The sequence below is a fragment of the Mchenga conophoros genome, linkage group LG14, assembly GCF_057382185.1.
Source record: "Mchenga conophoros isolate Kocher_MC1m ecotype Shallow Benthic linkage group LG14, M_conophoros_male_GT1.1, whole genome shotgun sequence".
NCBI classification, from domain to species: Eukaryota; Metazoa; Chordata; class Actinopteri; order Cichliformes; family Cichlidae; genus Mchenga; species Mchenga conophoros.
Genome location: NC_140539.1, coordinates 31,793,546 through 31,815,544, shown reverse-complemented (window position 1 = coordinate 31,815,544; position 21,999 = coordinate 31,793,546). Strand labels below are relative to the sequence as shown.

The 21,999-nt window shown below is 39.4% G+C and overlaps 2 protein-coding genes across 3 annotated transcripts in view; one reads left to right on the top strand and one right to left on the bottom strand.

The window, feature by feature from the left end:
* nbeab (neurobeachin b) overlaps window positions 1-21,999 on the bottom strand; it is a 213,630-nt gene that overhangs the window by 46,842 nt on the left and 144,789 nt on the right. For both annotated transcript variants that reach the window (XM_085243955.1, XM_085243956.1), the window contains exons 38-39: window positions 20,752-20,898; window positions 16,012-16,148 (exon numbers count right to left, since the gene is read on the bottom strand). In XM_085243955.1, the coding sequence (XP_085100081.1) occupies window positions 16,012-16,148; window positions 20,752-20,898 (284 nt within the window). The remainder of the gene's footprint in view (window positions 1-16,011; window positions 16,149-20,751; window positions 20,899-21,999) is intronic.
* On the top strand, window positions 13,111-15,477 carry mab21l1 (mab-21-like 1). The gene has a single exon (XM_085243948.1). The coding sequence runs from the start codon at window positions 13,505-13,507 to the stop codon at window positions 14,582-14,584; it is 1,080 nt and encodes a 359-aa protein (XP_085100074.1). The 5' UTR covers window positions 13,111-13,504; the 3' UTR covers window positions 14,585-15,477.

The window sequence follows — 21,999 nt, the reverse complement described above, 5'->3', positions numbered from 1 at the left end:
GTGGGAGGAGCCCCTGGTGCAATATGCAATCGTGTCTTAAAGAGTAAAAGCTCAGCCTATGTGGAAACATAAAGCCCCAAGAAATCCAATGGGTAAAGAAAAAAAAAGAGTAACTTAGGCTTGTGGTTCTCTGCAGCAGTGATAGAAAGTCTGGCATCAAGCCACCAGAAGGTTTGGCGGTTATAAGAAACAAATCATTCTAAAGTGTATGAGCCCTCTTTAAATTACATATACGTTTAAATATAGTGTTGTTTCTTTTTAGATTTTAGATCTAGTTGGATGCCTTGTGATTGAAGCCTGATGGTGACGCCATGTTTACACTTTTGCTACTTTTATTCAAGACTACAAAGTGGGAATACAATATTTAAAAAATAAATAAATAAAATGAATGCAATAAAAATAAAAATCACAGTTTTGTGGATCATATTCTTATTGTCTAATTTCATTTTATATCAGGGTTCAGTTTGTTAGGAGACTATCAAAAGTTTGGAACATGTGTAGGAGGGAGCAAGTTTGAAAACAAAATGCTTGCACTCTTTGGAAATCAAAGGACAGACCTCTCATTTCTTTCAAAAAGCAGATCAGGCTGTAATTTAGCATTCAAGCTAACATGAGTTATCTTTGTACAAGTGTTACTATAATGAAAAAAATGTGCTTAAGAATTTTCTATGAAATATGTTTACTGCCTACATGATTGTAATTTATGAGCAAAACATTTAATTTCCTGGGTTTGTTTGTGAGCAAGCAAACGATAGAATACAACATTTAAAGCTTCGTATGGAAAATGATCACGGTCAAATGGTGAGCCACCCATAGCCACATCCACAAACATACTTAGTCAGCACATCATCCAGATAAAAAGCTTTGGGGATGGTTTCACTAAGGAGCTTGAGAGAAGGGATGCAGTCATTTGGTGTTGGGTCTTTTCAGCAAGCTTTTCCTAATGGGACGTTTTCAGGGACTTGTCAGCCTTAAGATGACTGAAATCTTCCTGGCCTGGGTACCAGCTTCATCTGGCTGCCACTGAGACTGCCAAGCTGATCGCTTTAAATTCTACTTTTCTTTTCCTCTTATTTTCCTTTCTTTCTTTCTTTTTTTTTTGGTTATGTGTGGGAGGAATAGAGGCTCAGAGCAAGACAGAGAAAAAGAAAAGAATAAGATGAGGATGGAGAGGCAGAGACAGAGGAGAAGAGGGACAGAAAGAGCAAGTGGTTAGACAAGAGGGCCTGATGAGCAATGAGCGCCTCACTCGTCCTCAATTAATCTTGTCTTTCTACCTTTGCTTTGGCGCTTCCCTTGGCACCAAGGTAATAATGACACCCTCATCCATTATCCTTTTATCCCCCTTATTCACAGGGAATTGCTTAATAATATGTTACAGATTCGTCCTCCTTCATATAATTCTTTCTGTCATTCGCAGTATATCATCTGGAAAACACACAGCCCCCTTTCTGCTGGACGCTGTTTGAGGATTATCGCGGGTGACACCTTCGGGATGCAGCCAGAATCTGGAGCATCATTTTTTCAGCCATAAAGTGGAATTACCCTGACTTATCTGTCATTGCCAAAAGCACAACAAGCCATTCAGGGCCAAAGCAAAGGTGGTACAGGTTCTTATCGGCTTCTCTGAACGAGAGGGCTTGTAAATTTATGCTAATGAGGGCCTTTGTCATCCAGGCTCACCCCTTGGGGCTGAACGGGACTTGCAAGGGATGATAATCTGGCTGTTGAGTGCACTAGATAATTTGTACTTTATCCTCATGTAATTATATAGTTTAAATCTTTTTACCAATGCTAATCCTTCAACACGAGGAAGTGTCTTAGCCGTGTCCATGGTTCTTAGCAGCACTAGTTAGCGTGCATCTGACTCCCTCATAAAATCACGTAGGAGGAGTGCAGCGCTGATATAATTACTCTGACTTTCTGTAGCCTGTGCTGTGAATCCTCCTATCATTTTGATCCACCTTAGCAGCCAGGCAGTAAGCCAAGCTAGCAGCCTGGGGGTGTGGGAGACAACACAGGGAAAGGTGAAAACATTGTAGCCTGACTGAAGAGCTCTTTCCATTTTTTGTCAAGAGTAGAAAAAAATGACAGGGTGAAGAGGAAAATGAGGTAAAATTAGTAAAAGTAAGTGCAGTAGGGCAGCTTCGCAGAGCTTTTGAGGTCCCTCTGCTGTCCAGTGGGACTCCACGCCATCTCTCGTGCCTGCCAAAGCCGACAGCCCCTGACAAGCTGCTTGGCGTGCTGTAATTTGACTAATTACACTGGATTAGACCATATTAATGCAAGCTGTTTTCTCCAGGGTCATTGACCCACCCAGTGTGTCCCTTGCTGGCTTTCCTCAATTCTGCGTAAACAAAAGAATCTCAAGAAAATAAAGCAGATTTTTTAAATAAGCTTTGAACATGTATCAATTTAACTGATGTTATTTTTATAATGGGAGAGACTGCTACAAAGCATCCACAGCATAGAAACTGTGAAATGCAGACTGCACTTTCCTGGGGCACATCATCACAAGGTTCTTTGATAACAAACCAAATCTTTCTCCTCCTGCTTTGACTCTTTGCATGGAAAAAAAAAGAATCTCAGAGAGGTACCATAGTTCATGAGATTTTTACAGAAACAGAAGGGGTTGGGAGTTACTAAGAATGGCATCAAAAAGCAGACAACAAGGAAAATGTAACTTTGAATTTTGTGATTTTGACTTTTAATTTTCGAAAAATATCAGGACGAAATGTGAGTAATGAAGCACTGTGAGGTTTAGCTATGTGTTCAAATGTTTTCCTAGGGAAATTGCATTTTGAAATCTAAAAGGAAATAAAAGACACATTATTTCATCTGGAAATAATACTCAGAGAACCAAAAAGCATACTTAATTGTACAAAGACTGATGGGAAACCAACTCATTTGCATTTGTAAAAATCCACAAAGAAAGAGGGGAAATGAGCCATACGATATGTGTGTTTTAATACAAATGCTCTCCCAATTGTACCAAATCAATTTGAATTCCACACAATAGAGAGGCAGCTTCACTGTTTGTATGTGTTCCTCTGCCTTGAACACGGTGTAATAATAGTCTTAAACCATGTGTTATAAAGACAGAATACCAAAGAGGCTTACAGCCTTAGTTTCATGAAACATTTAGGTAAAAGTTCCAAAGGCTGAGGATGATGAAAGAAGGTAAGCTTGAAAATGGGCTTCTGGGATCCACAGCCCTTATTGTACAGAAGTCACATCAAATTAATGCTGAGGGCCATTTGCAGCCTTTCTTCTGCTGAGCTTTTCAGAACGGATTAAGCTATGAAAACTCAGAAATTACTAAAGCACCTATTAGGCATTAAGCTTACCCTTTCTTCTCTTTCCCTTTGAAAGTCATTGAATGTGCTTCACTTCACTTGTAACACAATTCACAAGTTGTTTGCATACTTGAAAGAATGGCAGTTTGATGAAATTTGTCCTCTGAAATGTATATTTTAGACTTGCTTCTTACTATTTCTTAGCAGGAGAAAATGTTTACTTCTATACACATTTTACACCATTTACCCTTGTTTTACCCAGTTATTTGTTACTTTACAAAACTGCATATTATACAAATTCATCCTGCAGTTTCACATAGCGGTGTAAGCATTTTGCTGATAGTTTCAGTGTTTTCGCACTGGAGAAGAGCTGCTACTGCTGGCTTTCTCTCAGGCTTTCTGCACCCTGCTTTGCTCTCTGAATGCTTCTTCAAAGAAGCGCGGGGAGTGCATGAATTGTAATTATGGCTCCTAAAAGGATTCAAGAGCAACCGAACGATGGCACTTGAGAAACAGGTCGTGTGGAGTTAAACGGCTGTCAGACACTCAAAGCACAGCAGCATGTGAACAAACCCACAAAGGCTGGACAAGTCCACTTTTAGGGCCCTCCTGCCCACTTTTTCTCTTGGGAGGGAGGGGGGGGGGGATTAAAGATCAACTAAGTCCCAACTAAAGATCCATATAGCTTTTCCTCATCTTCACTCAAATTCAAGTTTTCAAGAAGGTTCCCGTTTTCCAAGTATGAAACTCAACCTGAAAACAGTAACAACTAGTTCAAGAGCTGTTTAGATTTGACTCAAAGATTTTTAATCAGGGAAAATATTAACTTATAAACAGGCTATTATACAGAAAAAATAAATCTTCTTACATTTCAAGGTAAATGAAACAGCAGGAGTGCAGCATATGAGAAGGAGAAGCAGACGTGTGAGAGATCAGGTAATTGGTACCACCTGAGAAACCACTGTAACCACAGTGTCAGATTATCCGACAATCTAGGCTTCACAATTATGGAAAGTATCATCTGCGCTCCCCAAACAGCTTCAATGACTCACCAGGGCACAGGACCCCTCGCTTCACATTAAAGAGACCAGCCTTCAGTCAGGACCTTCAGGAACTTCAGCCCCAGCCTACTCCCTGAAAGCACCCTTAAAGAAACCAACCTGCAGCGTGAAGTCCCTATGCATGACCCTTATTAAACTCCTAATTGGATTGAGAGCCACTAAGAAAAAAAAATTCAACATTGTTCATTCAGCTGAGATTTTCTTTAACATTCCTTCCAGTAGTTTGCTCCTTCAACAATAACATTCAAACTCGTGTCACTGAAAACCTTTTTTTTCCTTTTCAAAACACAAGCAGATTTTTTTTAAATAGGAGTATAGGCAAAACCTTATTCACCTTTTTTTTCACGATGTTCAGAGCACTATTTGATTTTCACAGGGTGCAAGTGACAGGCTGAAACAAAGCTCAGGGATGCCCATTGTAAAGCCTTTCATTGTTGTAATGGTTTTAAAATGGCTACAAGCAGGGCCCTATTCACTAGTGACCAGGCTACTTCACTCTCATGTTTATATCCAGGACAAACTGTGGACTAAGTGGGAACTCTGGAGTCCAGCTGACAAGTTTACTCATACCTGGAGTGCTGGACTATCAGTGCCTACAGAGGTTCCCTCCACATTTACACTAATTATAGAGAATAAATAGTTCCATAACAACAACATCAATCAAGTTCATTATGAAAAACAGCATAATGACAATAATTACAATAATATCTCATTAAGAAAAAGAATAAGAGACAGGGGAGAATTAATAGCAGACAGGTGTACAACACACTGCAATTATGGAACCTGAAATTAGTTCATTGCCTCGAGGCAAACACAAGAGAAAGGGAAGGTTGTGTGCGCGTGTGTGTTGGTTGGTGGGGGGCTGGTTTTAGGGCTGGGAGTAGGACTGATAGAGGGAGGCTCACTGACAAAAAAAGGAATTGCAAATAAGCAAACAAAAATGTCTTAAATGTGTAAATTAGAGAGAAAAATAAGAGGGAAAAGCAGCTTTTCCCTGCAGACTGGTTCCTTAGATGAGAAAGGAGCAGCGAAACGTGATCAAGGGGAGCCGTGGAGCGGTGCGGCAGGCGTCAAGATGAGCACTCAGCCAGCGAGTGGCAGCTTCTCCTTTTCCAGTCAATCATTCATTACAGAGCCAAGTGCTGTGGAGGAGTGCCTCCTCTTTTTGACCTATCATATTACTGCCTCTGTAAACTCCTAATCCCCCCCTTCGTTAGATGGTGTCAACAGCCGACATGCTCACTCCCTGCCACTGCACTCCCTGCTCAGACACCTCCCAAGCCCTGCCAAGACCACAGAATTGACACTCTAATAAAATCGTTTGAAATTTAACGAGGTAGAACAGCATAACTTTATCCGTCTTTCTGGTACTCTTACCCACCTTTTCGACTCGTTTTTTTTTGTAAATCGTTTGAAAGACGCACAGAAAAACCATTGACTAATTAGTTAACTTTGACATTTTGTTTCACTATAAATTTTAGATACATTTAACTGTAAACAACCTTAAAAAAGTCCTGACTTTAGGTCTTCAATCTTTTATTGGCTGGACTGAGAGGCCAGTCATTTTTTTTCTTTTTTGCCTTGAGGCTGTTTCTAAGCAGGTGAAAGCCTGAAGGCAGGAACCTGCACATCAGCACTTCTTCGTCCATCATGACTCTTTCATGGCGACCCCATCTCCCGAGCTTCTCTAATAGAGCCCAGTGAGATGACTACAATAATGAGTCCAACAGATAAAAGCCCAGCAGGACAAAGCAACATTCAGATACATCTTCACATACACACCGGCACAAATCTGGGAGTATCTCTGCAAATTTTGTTATAAAAGTAAACAAAAGAATCAGGCACATGGTGCAAAGCAGGAAACCAGATGAAATATCTGTGTTTTGGCTGAACTCCAAAACTAATTTTTCTAGCAATTAATAAAGCCATGCAGATCACAAACAACAGAAAACAATCAAGTTCATTACAGGAGCGTCCAAACATATCGCAGCTGTCCTTCACACACTGACCCTTTTAAAGAAAAATATTAAAAACATACACACAGTCCAACAGATCCAAGTGCATATGGGTTTAGGTAGGGTCCCAATTTAAGCTGACAGATACCAGATAGCAGATACTCAAGGAAATGACAGCACAGATTTAGGATGGTTCTGAGTTTAGCTGAATGTGACAGTGCCGCAACAAAACTATTAAACATGAGTGAAGGCGAGTAATGCTAATATTCTTTATTTCTTAATAACATGTAGCACATAAGCCTTTGTAGTCAGTCAGGATCTTAAAATATTGCACCTTATTGGGGGTATATATGCAAATTGGTGAGATAAACTTTGTCACACCTACCACGTAACATGGTTTAAGGGATGTTAATTACCGTATAAAATAAGCAATTGGCATCCGGCCCCATATGTCCCACTTTTTGGGTGAGGAAGATGGAAATGAGGTGGGGTAGATTCGATTGTGACATACTCGCCGTCTGTGCTCCACAATGTGTGCCTTTGCCAGTAACAGGCTAATATTCAGCAGAGCTCACCACCACCAGAACTAATGAAAGTAGACAAAATGTCTCTGCTGCCATCTTTGTCTAGCATCCGCTCAGGGTGAGCCTCCCTCTTTCCCTCCTCTCCTTTTCACCTCCCCTCTTTCCCCTTGCTCTTGAAGGGAGGGTGACAGCAGCATAAAATGGTGGCGAGCAAATGTGCCTTCCATGTGGCAGCAGCGGTGGGGGTGACAGGCCAGGCTGAGGCCAGTGCTATCAGCAGTGCATGGCTGTTGCTTTGAACAAGCTGGATGGTCGCCATGGAGGATCAGGGTAGAGCTCATGAAACGCCAGCAGTTGCAAACAAAAGCATCTCAATATCAAATCAAGAAAAAGACCAGCCACCCTTGAGAGAAAACTGCTAGGTCTTTGATGAATGGAAACTTTGCTGTTTACTGACACTTGTTAATAAGTGACCGCACATCACACCATTATTCTGGTTTGTTTTACGGCCTTTAAACAAAACTGATTCAAAAAACTGCATTTACTGACATTGTATTTATTATTCAGATTTTTTCACTGTGTTGTAATTTTAATTTAATATATAAAATATTTATATATGACTTACAGAACATCTAGGCATACTTAAAACTACTGAACAAAGCAAACTCACTTCATCCAGCAATTAGTGCTTGAGTCTTTCAGGGGGTTGTTATTTAACCCAGAGCTCTGAGGATGATGAAGCAAGGGCATAAATCACAGAGTGAAACAAGGCAGACTCCTCGATTCATTAATGGAAATGATCTGTCAATATGCTGGAGTCAATTCACACGTGTCAGCTGGGCTCAGCACACAATGGCCCAGCCAACTTATGAACTCCCTGCACCACTCCAACGAGTCCATAAAACAACTGGCAACGCCGCTGGGGAGCACCCCGAGACACCACCCTCTTGCACAGACCACCAGATGACACAGATGGGGCGAAACCAAACAAAGACGAGAGTCCCTTTGTACAAAGACGGACCCCTTTCAAAAGCCATTCATGCAACAAATTGGGGAAATCTGGCCATGCAGCACTTTGGGCTTGCTCTTTTATTAGCATGAGCCTTACGTCACAGTAAGTGAAATCAGATTTATGGCTCTCTGCTACAAAAAGTGGTTAAAATTAAGCGCAATTTTAAGAAAGAAAGAAATAAAGCTAAGTTAACAACAGTTTGTTATCCAGGAACAGCTTGTTCTGCTCTAACTGAACCACGGTGTAACGAGCCAAGTCACTTTTTAAAAAATTACATTTTGCTGCATTGCACAACAACAACCAAAGCATCAGCTAAAGAACCGCTAATGAGGAAAGCTACACAAAGGCAATGCTGAGCCTTGCTTTCATGTCTTCTCCTCTGGCACTGATGGATTATTTGGCTAAATATAGAGCTAAAACATGACATAATTTTTATTGTCAAATCATCTTGACAAGCTTGTAAGCAAATGTAACTTCAGACTTCGCGTTCACTGCATCAGATAGAGGTGCAGATATCACTGATTCTTCGCACTCACGGGGAATAATGCCTATTAATAACAGCCATGCACAAGGTACTGTAGGGGTAACTTTAAACAGCTTCAAGCTTTAGCACTTTCAAAGAAGGCCCATCAGTTATGCAGGTTTATTTCCATGTAGGTCATTAAGTATGAGCACACAAGCTTTCTCTTGTTAGTCCCTCTGCATTTTTCTTTTCTTGTTCTTTCTCAGCTGCACACTGGTGCTTCTGCAGCAATCTGCATAGAAAGACATTTGTCATCATTAGCCCTGCTCTGACAGTTGGCACCCGGTACCTCAGATCTCTAAGACTGGCAATTATGAACCCTTCATCCCTTATTTAGGCAACATCACCTAATTTCATCACAGGCCTCACCAACAGCATTTGATTACCAACACCCCCAAACCTGCAATATGCCCTCGATTCTTGCATTTCCTTTGTTTTGTGCTTTGGTGTACTCCTACTCCCAGATCACATGACACGTGGGAGAGAGTCGAGTTCATTCAATCTGAGATTTGAAATTACTTATCATACACAAGGGCCGTACAGAGGCCCGCATATGAGCATCATGGGGTCAGTGGGCAGATGATTACAGCACCCACTTTTAGACGGTAGACATCTTGCAGACATTAAGATTAATCACAGCGTTGTTGCTGAATGGCTGCCTTTAAGCACAAACAAGGTGGAAATCAACAATAAAGCAAAAACAAAGCAGCTAAACAGAAATGAAAATAAGTGCATGCTAACATACAAACTGTTCAAGTCTTTATGACCTAAACAAATCCAGTTTCTAGAAATCAACAATAGGAACTCATGTAGAATAAAGTAATAAAAACCAGGTGCCCTAGTTTCCAACACACGAAATGTTTAACAACAAAATACCAACTGCAAACTGCATGCTGATAAAGTGCAGCAGCACTGTCACTGCATCTGGCCAAATGCATAAAATGTGTATGAAAAGGTGTGCCGAGCATTACGTAAGATTGTATGTTTGTTTTAGTAACACAAACCAGGCATTTCTCTGGATTGTTACTTTGGCAAACAAACTTGAATTGTATATATATATGCAAAATTCATGCAAATACATGCATGTAATTTATCAGCGAGTCTGACAAGCGTACCGTATTGCAGAGGGGAGGGGTGAAGGGCCAACTGAAGCTGAGACAATCAATTAAGTTTTATAATTTACACTTTTATTTGTCTCTCTTTTCTCAGAATGCTCCATCAAACCAATACATTTGGTTATTTCTGTGTGCTGAAGCTTACTGCGAACAATGCCTGTTGAGGTTACCGCTAGAGGGTCTCTGGGTGCCCTCTGGCCATGTGCTCCAGCTTCCTGACTTATCCAAATGAGGCTGCTAATACACAGCGGAGAATAAAACAAATGAATGGACACAATCCAAAGGGGGTCCACAGTGAGGCTCCAGGCCCCAAAATTAACTGGCCTCCTACAGAGACACCATATTGCGTGGAATAATAATGCTCCATTATTAAAAATCCCAATGACAATTTCATTTTGTGACAAACAAAATTACAGAAAAATGTGTCAAAGTGAGTGACCATCCCATGAGTATATTATTTCTCACAGTTTGAGATCCAGCTATGTCACATATCCGAAGTGTCACTGCTTTTAATCTGATCTGTACAAACAGATGCCACCCTCTTAAGTCCACTTTGGCTAATCCGTACATTAAATCGGGAGCTAGCTGGTTGAATTCCCTTTGTGTGGGAATACTGCTTGAGAGAGTCGTTTTTCAGACTAAAAAAAACCCCATGAAATTACATGTGTCAGACTTTAGTTGTGTAACTAGATTTTTAATAAAACATCATTCACAATTACAACGTCAGTAAGAGGATTGCTCACCACAGAAATCTTGATCCAGTTTGTGGCTCGTATTATTAGGTAATGCAAAAAATTGAGCTGAAACACACACGTGTGATTCTTTAAAACTCTGTGAACAGAGCATTGATTGCTATTTTCCCAATTTAAACTAATTTTCAAAATAATTTTTAATGCATGATGCTGCATAGTGTTTTATGCATGTGTGGTAAATAATACATATCTACACAGCAGCGTAAAGCACGCAAATGACTCTGGCGTCACTTGGTACAACATGACTTCCAGTCACTCAAAGCGGCACTCATCTGATCAAAGGCCAATTATGCCATCAGACGAGTACCACTGAACTTATGCCCATTTATGTTAATATGATGATCGGTCTTTCTAGAAGAAAGGAGAGAAAAAAAGGAGAAAAAATGCATGAGTGTAGAGGCATGCTCTTTGAAAACAAAGAGGCCTTCAAAACAGGGTCACATGCTTGTGCAAAATTAGGGGAAGGAGAAGTCATTGTATTGATTTACACAATCATGCATGTATTTTGCTCGGTCAGAAATAGGCCTGTGCTGGAATCACAGCCCCATATATCACATTGGAGGGCCTTCAATAGCCTAGCGGCATGGTGAATGAAGCAACAAAGATTGCAATGTAGTAATGGTAAAGATATGGGTAAGGAGACTGAATTGTCTTAGGCTAGACCTGACAACTGCTGGGACTGTCATGGGACTGCAGAGCAGGTTGAGTTACTGTGAGATCTGTGCAACCACATGCTTTAGATTAAGAGGTGATAATCTCAATGAAAATCCTTGCTTCTATCACGCATAGGGACGAAAACTGGAGTACAAACTCAAGAGGTGCAACTGGATTCTGAGGTATCTCACTTGGAGAAAGATAGCCTGGAAAGTGAGCCTAGTCTGGTTTCAATAAAGAACAAGTACCTGCTGAGCTGCAGACAGTGGGAGAGAGTTAGAGAAAAGACTATCAAAGCCAGAGAGGGGAAGACTTTTAGCTACCTCTCACCACATGAAAACGTTCAATAACGTCCTCTACAGTCACCAGAAATATGTCAATAAGAATAAAACCTTTAAGTTGTAAAATGTAGTTAAAGTTACCACAGTTAAATGTGGTGAAAACTAGAATAAAATAATATTGTTATTATTTAGTGTTAGCTAGTCTCAAACGACTGTATTTAAAGAAAGTAAAAAATAAAAAGAAATCTACCCAAATCTGTAATTTCTGCCTAGTAACAGTGTGAAATTATCACAGAGGTTTACCAAGCAGCTACTGGCAGTGTGTTCATGACAGGCTGTGCTGATAATGGGAGTCACCTATCTATCAAGGTCCTTCGTGCACACACGCCACCTCCCGCTCAGCTGCATCCATGTAGTTAGAGCTGGAACTGACGAGCAGCGGTTTGCCCTCATAATGTCTGGTTGTGTGCAGTTCAGGCTAGAGCAGAGATGAGTGTAAATGACTTTTTGTTGCTTATCTGATCCACGCAGAATCATCTTTTTGAAGTCGTCTTCAAAGCGTGCACTGTATTGTGAGATGGAGTGCCAGTGCAATGATGAGAGCCAGAAGAGGGTTTAGTGCAGATGTAAGCTCACTTTATTGAGGGTCATGGCACTGTGTATAAAATGCACATACACATGATAATTATTTTGTTTATATTTACTTTTTTATTTTTCATTTTCAAAATATTGCAACTGTTTATTTTTTTCCTGGATTTTTTTTTTTTTTTTGGGGGGGTGGGGGGGGGGGTGGTATTACTATCTTGTTGAAAAAAGTACCTCTATTTAAGAATGCAGTATTCAATGTAAAATATTTTATTTATTTAAATAATTATTGACATTACATACAACACACAATAATAACTCTGACAATCTTTAATATTAAAATTACTTTCAGAGAAAATTAATAACCCAAAGACCAAAATAAATATTTAATTATTGCACATTCTCATTCACTGACTGAAATTAATTTTTTGGTTAAAATGATAAAACTCTTTTTTTTTTTTAATGTAGAAAACTGTAAGAACCATATAGTTGTTAAGATTACAGCTGTTTTGGTTTTCTTAGAAAATACATTAATTTAAATGCTAAAATAAAATTACACTGTTGCTGACCCCCACCCCCCCCCCCCCAAAAAAATACAAATACATACATAATGTATATAAAAAATACTTACAAAAAAAAAATTTCTCGTTATCATACAAGCTGAATTTTTAAAGCTGACATAAGTTACTCAAACTCATAACTACTAAATTAAATAATAAGTCAAAAATGATAAATAGCTTCAAAATATTTTATTCTTGCAAAATAAAGGCGGTAGTTCAACGCTGTTTATTCACCTAACGTAACATTTAAAGATCCAATTAAAAAAAGCAAAGCTTGATTGTTTTCATTAATATATGTCTTAAAATGTACAAAAGTATTTTAATCCATACATATTAATATATTGCTGTGTGCATTTCTCCGTTCAAATTGTGATTTATCTGCTTTAACCTACATGAAAAAAATCGATCTCGTGCGATGCAGAAAGAGGACAATTTAAATGAAACTGAAAACTGAGCCGTTTATTAGACGAATACATGAATACCAAACAATTCTAAACCCACCTACTGTTTCAAATATGATTCTACAAAGTGCACTAAAAAAATAGAAGATAGCGTCCAACGGAAAATAAGACACGTTGAGCTGTGGAAATTCTGCTTTCTTCTTCTCTCCAAATGCGTAGGTGTACTTCCGCTCCTCGATATACTACTAGTACCTGTACTTTTTACTTGTATATAACACCCGGGGATGAATTTGTTTTCGATAAACTGCGGTGACGCATCGGACAGCGATTGGACATCTTGGTTTCAACTCCTCCCTTATAATAAAGTGTGTGTGTGTGTGTGTGTGTTCCCGTTGTAAAACACAGCAATACCGGGCGTCTGCGTCAAGAGGACACACTCCACTCTGCGCAATTACGCGGACTCTTAACTGGCACAGTGATCAGACAAAAACGAAAAAGGCATTTCTACTGAACAAGACTGAAATGGACTTTTAATCACAACACCCTTCTAATTTCGAGGACTTGCTTTGAACACTTCAATGCAGTTTACGGCACACCAGCTGTGAATGTTGTGATATGATTTTTACGCGTGTGCTCTGAGCACAGCTTGTTTGTTTTATAAATATACTTTTTTCTTTTTAGATAGCTTTCTTTCTTCTCTAAAATTGGCTCCCGTACAAACAGCCGCGTTGGATCCCTCGGCTTACTGCGAGACTCCGGTGTATAACCCGGATCTCTGCCCTAATATGATAGCCGCCCAGGCAAAGTTGGTGTATCACCTCAACAAATACTACAACGAGAAATGTCAGTCTCGGAAAGCAGCCATCGCCAAAACCATCCGAGAGGTGTGCAAGGTGGTTTCGGATGTCCTGAAGGAGGTGGAGGTGCAGGAGCCCCGCTTCATCAGCTCTCTCAGCGAGATGGATAATCGTTTCGAGGGACTGGAGGTCATTTCGCCCACTGAATTCGAGGTTGTGCTCTATCTGAATCAGATGGGAGTATTCAACTTTGTGGACGACGGGTCCATTCCCGGCTGCGCCGTCCTCAAACTCAGCGATGGCCGCAAGAGAAGCATGTCTCTGTGGGTCGAATTCATCACAGCCTCCGGTTACCTCTCTGCGCGCAAGATCCGGTCGAGATTTCAGACACTGGTGGCGCAGGCAGTAGACAAATGCAGCTACAGAGATGTTGTCAAAATGGTCGCTGACACAAGTGAAGTGAAGCTGCGCATTAGAGACAGATATGTGGTACAAATCACGCCAGCTTTCAAGTGCACTGGCATCTGGCCACGGAGCGCTGCGCACTGGCCCCTGCCTCACATTCCCTGGCCGGGACCTAACAGGGTGGCAGAAGTCAAAGCGGAAGGTTTCAATCTTTTATCCAAAGAGTGCTACTCCCTGAACGGCAAGCAGAGCTCAGCAGAGAGCGACGCCTGGGTCCTGCAGTTCGCCGAGGCCGAGAACCGACTCCTTCTGGGTGGATGCAGGAAGAAGTGCTTGTCTGTCCTCAAAGCGTTGCGAGACCGTCACCTCGAACTGCCCGGGCAACCTCTGAACAACTACCACATGAAAACCTTGGTTTCCTACGAGTGTGAGAAGCATCCCAGGGAGTCGGACTGGGATGAGAACTGCCTCGGCGATCGCCTGAACGGGATACTATTGCAACTTATTTCGTGTTTGCAGTGCAGAAGGTGCCCTCATTATTTCCTGCCCAATTTAGACCTGTTTCAAGGAAAACCTCACTCTGCTCTAGAGAATGCAGCCAAACAGACTTGGCGACTGGCGAGAGAAATACTGACCAACCCCAAAAGCTTGGAGAAACTCTGAGGTAAAAATAAAATATATTAGTTCACCTCGTCTTAAAAATGTTTTGAAGAGGCCTAATGAGCTCCTAAACGGACACAAAATATTGCCAACCGATTTGCAAGTCTTGTGAAATGTGACTGTCCTCTGTTGTTATGTTTTGGCCTAGCCTGTTTCAAGATGATTTTCTTTTTTAAATAACAGCCTAGCTTGTCACTCTCCCCGTGCACCTTTTGGAGGTGTCAATACTTAAATTTAAATTATTGGCTAATCCAGGAGGCCACCTCAGAAGTGGTTTCTTCCCTCTCCGTGTCACACGGCTGCCTAAATCCTGCATTTCCTTAAACGCTTTAGAATAAAGCCCGAGACAACCTTTGGAAAAACAAAAAAACACATCTGTACATTTTATACTGTAAATACATTCATAGATTGTGATTCGAGTGGTCTGAAATTGTGAATGTTGTTCTGTGACACGTAAATAGGATCCACCTGTTTAAATCTACTTCTGAACTTTTTTTTTCTTTATCTGGTAGAAACGTTTTTAATTTATACTTGCATCAGTGGTAGTCTGATTCACCTGTTTCAATGGACTTTTTCTAATTTTTAAAAGTTTACATTTTGATGGTAGGCGTACGGCATTTTGTTACATTGAAAACATTCCATCGATTTACTTGAATTATTATTTAAAGTACAAACATTTGAATTGTTTTTCTCTACCGTGCTTAGGCCTACATGATTTTTAAAAAAAAAGAAAGAAAAGAAAATGATAACATATATATATAGTATAAATATATATTACAGTTTAATTGGAAAAAAATGCACTTGAAATACACTGGATTATAACATCTGTGATCTGTTTTTTTTTTATTTCTGTCTTTGATCTAATTTAAAGAGCTAATAAAACGAGCTGTTTTATATTTGTGTCCCATTATGGTTTTATTAAATGTGTATTTGAAATAGTGAAGTAGGCCTAATGCGAAGAAATAATTATTTATTGGAACTTTTCATGTTGGGGGTCTCATGCTCTCGTTAGCATTCTACATTTCAAACTTTCCAAAAGAAAAGAAGGGAGGAAGAAAGAAAAAAAGTAATTTTCTTATTTAACGTTTTCTTATTCAATATTTTAAAGCAATCTAGCAGATTGAAAAAAGAAAAGAAAGAAAAAATGTATTAAGTACACAGCACTGGGGTCCAAAAATATGACCTAATAACAAAAATCTGAGCAATAAACTTATTCAAAAAAAAAAAAAAAAAAATACAGAGCATATGCGGAAGAGCGGAGGACTTTATTTTTCAAGAAAACATGAAATCTCGCGTTTTGATTTTATATATAAATAAGACGTAAATGCTTAACACCTGTAAGACGGAAGGGCAAAAAACACCGAGAAGCACGTCTGAAACCAACTGGCCGCTTTAAACTTGAGCTGTACACTTGCTTGCAGGTTACTTACCTTTGAGTCGACCCTTTTGAAGGCAGGGTCATCCTCGTCCACCTCAAAGTAGATTTCAGTGGTGGTGATGGACAGAGTCCCCCGAGCCACCAGGACAGGGGCAACAAGCTGGGCCGGGCTGCTCAGGACCACTGGGCCTGTAGAGTGCAGAGGGGATGGCCACATGCTCAATAAGTAACGCGCAAAAAATAAAAAAGATTATTACTCTTTTTTTAAAAAAACAATTATTATATTAAGTAAAGCGAGATAAGTGTAATTCCGCTAAACTGCCCAATGCGATTACAGTGGGTGCCATCATCTCGCGGCCGATTATCCACAAATCCCAGATGTACAACTACAATCTGTAGTTATAATTATGAATGTATTTGAATCTTTTTTCAAGTATTGCGTTTTTTTTTTATTGAAACCTTTAATTCATCAATATAACGTGTACATTGCGGCAATTGTAGGGTTTTTAAAGGCCTGTTTCTGATAGTGTGCATCCGTACATGCGAAAATACAGCGTATTCAGTGGAGTTATAGGGATGTAATTAAAAATTATTACAATAAATTTCAATATTTATATACACTATTAAGGAGAACAAAAAATGCTTTTGCAGTCTGAATGGTTTCCATAAAGGCAATCCAAAAAAGAAAAGAAAAACGCTCTTATTATACATGAGATTAAAATATGATTTTACACAATTGTTATTCAAGACTGTTTTGACAGGGACAAGCCAAGCGACGAATTCGGAAAATTAAATATAAAAATGACAATAAAAAACAGAAATAAATGAAAAAAAAAATACTCTAGTAAACCTCGTTTTCAATTCCAAAAAGTCGTCGAGAGTGTTAAGGTGGGCTTGTGGCCCTGGTCAGCTGATAGTGATCACATCTTTATTTCAGTCTCCTCCCTCCTTCTCCTCCTTCTCCTCCATGTTCTCAGATCAGTGTCGCTGTGGAGTACCGTTACAGTGATTTGTCTGCTCTCAAACGAAACCTCTCGAAATCAGGATATTTATCGATTCCTTAAACTCCAAAGAGCCACTTTAATGTCTCATCAATCTTAATCTGCGCTCCTCGGCCAATTATGGCCGCTAGTGTTACAGGAATACAAGTGGATTTCGGTCTCAACTCCCAGAGCGCCCCTTCATCGCTCTTGCAGGCTGCACAGTTAAACCGCCCTCCCTGATTTTTTTTTTTCTTTCCTCAGCGTTGCTCGGATCCATTAACGGTGATCCTATCTGCTGATGCTATCAGCGCAGACGCTACACGTTGCTTACAAGCTTCATATAAGTAACCAGTAACCTCAAGCCTGTTTTTCTGCATGTCTGATAAGGTCTGGTGTATTTGTTTAAAAAGAGAGCGAGAGAGAGAGAGAGACAGCGAGAGAGATTAAAAAGGGAGGGGGAGTACCAATAAGAGTGAAAGTATGTGAATTTGTTCTTACATTAAAATAATATTTGAAATACAATCGATTCTTTTTGTCATAAAGCCTTGAGCAACAATAAAAGTTGACTGCCCTTTTGTTCACACCAGCCCTTAAATTATAAAGCGTTCCACCTCTTACTAAAAGTAACACCTCTAGGACTAAAGCATTGTAGATTTGCCCTGAAGGACTAGGCACAGAGAAATGCTCACAGCATCCATTGCTCATAGGCAGGAAGAGGATTAGGCAGTAATCCCCTCAGGGATCCTTCCATAATTAGGCTATATGGCATTAAAATGTTTACATGAGAATAATGAAATTAGGGGCAAGTTACACAGGACGAGTTGCACAGCATGAGTGGTCTATATAGAGTAAAGCTTAAATTACCAGGCTGATGGGCCTTTGTCTTAAATAAAATGCAAATATTTCTTAAATGACAGGCCAATTTAATGAAGTGATGAAAAGTCTCATTTCATTGTGGTGGGAGTTTGGGAGAACTGCTGAGAAGATGGGTATATTATTACCCACAATCCATCTAGTGGACTGCAGTGTTTGATTAGTGCGTTTAGATTTTATATTATGACAGAAAGAGAAAGGGACATGGGTTACAAGCATACCAGAGGAGTATCATTTACTTACACGTCCACTTATAGCGGATACATATATATTTACATACAAAGACATGAATTTTTTAAACTACGAAAGTACTTACAGATGTTTGAAATGACAAAACAAATTTGGGAACAAAAATAAACTTTTTCTCTTCCTCTCCCATCCTTTGAGATTTACGTTCATAAACATTATGTTGCTTTTTTCTTTATGAAGATGTTACATCTCAAGGGATCGACGCTATGAATGGAGACCTAAAATGGATTCAGAAAGCCTAAATTAGGGAGAACAAAATGGTTGCGGTGCCTAAACCACACTTTGGGGTATATTAACATGGTTCTGGGATGCCAGCTGAGCAGTCATATTTACAGTCTCCTCTTTGATACGAGAGACAGTCTGCGAGGAGGCTCTGACTTCTCCGTTCTTTGTTCTCACACACACACACACTTCTATTTTCACCGATTTTGGTAACAATATGTGCATACAAAAAGGTTCATTTAATGCCAGCCCAGGCATAGACAGCATTTCCACTGTTTGTGGGGGGAGCAAAACGAATCATAGGTTCAGTAACCACAACTGCCGGAGCCCATGAGTGCAGGCGCCGCCCCTTTGGCAGCAGTTGCAGGCACTGACCCAGTGGCTGGCAGGAGGAGCGCTGTTGTTGACAAGGATCTAGTCTCAGATCTGTCTTTAAGGCTGTTCATGCCTGAGATTAGATACAGGACAAACATAGACAGAGCATCCTGGTAAAAACATTACCCAAATGTTACAGTGCAGGGGAGCTGCCCTACTGGTAAAAAAAAAAAAGAAAAGAAAAGAAATGCATTCAACTTCCATTTATCACAAATAGTTATATACATAGTTAAACCAGAATTTACTTATCAAAATCAGTGTCAACCTTCACATTTTGGTTCCTAATTTCAGCTCACACTTCATAAATGTATCTCAAATATTCAACCTCAGGATTTCTGTTTTGTACAGTATCATTATTAATTCTCTGAGGATAAAACACTTGGTTTGTATGCTAGCTCTCGCGTTGGAGTTTAGGCAGACCAGTGCAGGGTTCATCTGACAGACATGAGTGTTTGACTGCCTGCTGGCCCTGGGACAAAAAGGAGGGGTTAGTGTCCTCCTCTGAGATTCATCTGTGGGATCTTAGAGGGGATTTCACTGCTCAGCAGTGCCCTGGTTCAGACTGACATCCATATGCTAAGCCACAATAACTCTGTAATGCACCACTGTGAAAGAGAGATGTTTATTTAAGTGTCTGGCAATAGTTTTTAGACTATTTCCTTTCACTACATTTTTTTTAAAAATGACAGTTTGTTCCTGGAATGAATAAATTCGATTCATGCATTTATATCTGTTACTGTCATGCAAGTTTGTTGCAGCTCTGGTTTTACAGGATTTGGAAATAACAGCTACTCAAGTACTAAGATTGTGCAATCATACCACTGAAACTGCAGTTAAACCAACAGAACCTGGTAACATCTTCTAATTATCCTGTTCAGTTTTGTTAGTTTTGAAGACAAGCCAACCACCATGAATGCGCTATCAGGGAAAAACAAATGACAGCACATAACATTTAAACAAAATTTACATCATGACTGAAAAGGCATGTCGGCCAAGAGCTAAAAATGTTATGTATATACAGCATTGATGCAGTGTGCGTTTATTTATATATTCTGAAATTAAAACAGCATCCCATGACAACAGCAACTGCTAACAAAGAGTGATGGGCTTTCACCACTTGTAGAAAAACTGCATCTACTTTTTTTTTTGCTGCTTTTTGTTCTTGTTCACCAGACAATAGAAACATTTTTTGTTTTTGTTTTTTCTGAATGTAGAATGACTGCTAGGGTTAAGTATTCCTTTATATTCTAATAAAATAAATAACTTTAGGCATCGCACACACACAAAAAACATCAATCACCAGTTGTTTGCATGAGGTGTTAAGTGAAGATCTGGCTTTATCGACAAGAATGCAGTCCAGCATTCTTGAGCTGCACTCAAAGCTGAAGCGAACTCTGTCTAACTTGCCTTCTAAAGCTATGCCGAGGTTCAAAGGCAGCACAATTTTCTCCAGACATGTATTACTCTGGTCAAATTACAGACGTTTTGGCCAACCACCACCTTTACATACTACAATTCAGTTAGTATGCTACACCACTAACTGAATTGTGCTAGACAAAGTATTAAAGCTGTATTAGGATACTGACTGTGAAGTCAGACAATAATCATACAGGTAACACAAATCTAAGATGTTTTAATCAGTACGATTTCTATTCTTTGGCTCTTCAGAATTAAATAATGCAGCAGAATTAAGAATAATTAAGCTTCTTTAACACCCAAATATAAAAATTTATTCTATTTTAAACGTTTTCCATTCAATAGATTGTATCTTATTATGTTATAATATACAGTAGCTGTCAAGTATGTGTGTGGTATTAGGATTATTTTTTATGGTTAATACCGTCAAATCATTGCATGAGAATAGGTGTATTATCCGACATCCGATATATCACGTTATGCTAAAAGTACCAAACAATTACTGTGCATCATGCTCTTACCAAATATTTCAAGGTTTTTACTTTCAGATATACTTTTACCACTGCAATTTCATTTTAGTGCACTTTAAATGCTATAACACATGCATCCAATGACTTCACCGATTATGCCAGCTATTAGGATGGGAACAAGTAGCAGTGGTGATTTATACTTACCACCCAGGTTGTCCATCTCCTTCTCCTGCAGCAGGCTGACAGCATCGTCGTCTCCATCCAGTATTAGTTCGGTCTCAGAGTTCTGAGTGGTGACAGTTGGGCTGCGGTACACCGTCTTAGACTTGACCACTTCGTCCTTCTCAGAGGCTGTAAAAGCAAGTACGGGAAGAGAGAGCACTAAATGTCGTCTACTGCTCTTTGAAGCTAATAGCAGGATTTGTAACTGTGCTTATATGAGATTGAGATACTTGGTTAATGATTTTTTTAAATATAATTATTTAAAAGCAGGTGGGGCAGAAGTGTGTGCCTATAGTTTTTAATTTTTTTTCTTTGATCTTTTTCTTTTTTATTTCAGAAAACTCAGTAGAAAAACAAATAAACATGAAAAGCACACAGAAACATTGCTATCTAATATTGATTTGAGTTCATAAGGCACTATGTTGCATTGGAAGGCTTATAACCTAATTGGGCTATCCAAGCTCAAAACATGGGAACTCATTTCATATATATGTTTAACATAATACACATTGTCCTCTATAGTTTCTATGCAAATATTTTGAAGCATAACGTAATAAAGTGCACATAATGCTATCAGAAGTTTAGCATGAAGGATGCTACTTGCTAGCCCCTATCCATTAGTTTTCTCAGCCACTTATCCACCACCAGTCTATTTCTATTTCTGCTATTTACCACAGAGGTTTTCAGTGCTACATTTTTCCTCAGCAAAACTGTAAAATCCAATCAAAATGTTTAGCAGTTGTACCCTACGACTGAGCAATCACTTGCTTGAAAAGTCAGTGAGGAATTTAAATAAAAGAAAATAAGTGTGTGTTATTAAAGGGGATAATAAATATCGAACAAGAAAACAACACTATTGCAACAGCAGCAAAAATCAAGTTGAAAAAAAAAAAAGTTAAACCACACACCCACCAAATGACATTTGTAACTCCTGCATCCATAATACAGACGGCAATCTTACACACACACACACACACACACACAGTAACAGTTGAGAAAATATAAATGTTTTTGGATAATATTTGGTGGAAAAAAACCTTTTTATTCCTATCTATAAACTAAAATTCAAACATATGGTAAAGTATAAAAACTGAGAAAAATAAAGCACGGAGAATCTCAGCGTGAAATGAATAGTGATACGTGGGATGAACCTGATACAGATGCACACTAATGTACTTGCCATTCCATATAAAAGAATGTCAGAGTACACATTTGCTCACTGACTGCTTT

Bases quoted from the DNA above. Each gene is read 5' to 3' on its own strand.
- mab21l1 (XM_085243948.1), top strand. From the start codon at position 13,505: ATGATAGCCGCCCAGGCAAAGTTGGTGTATCACCTCAACAAATACTAC.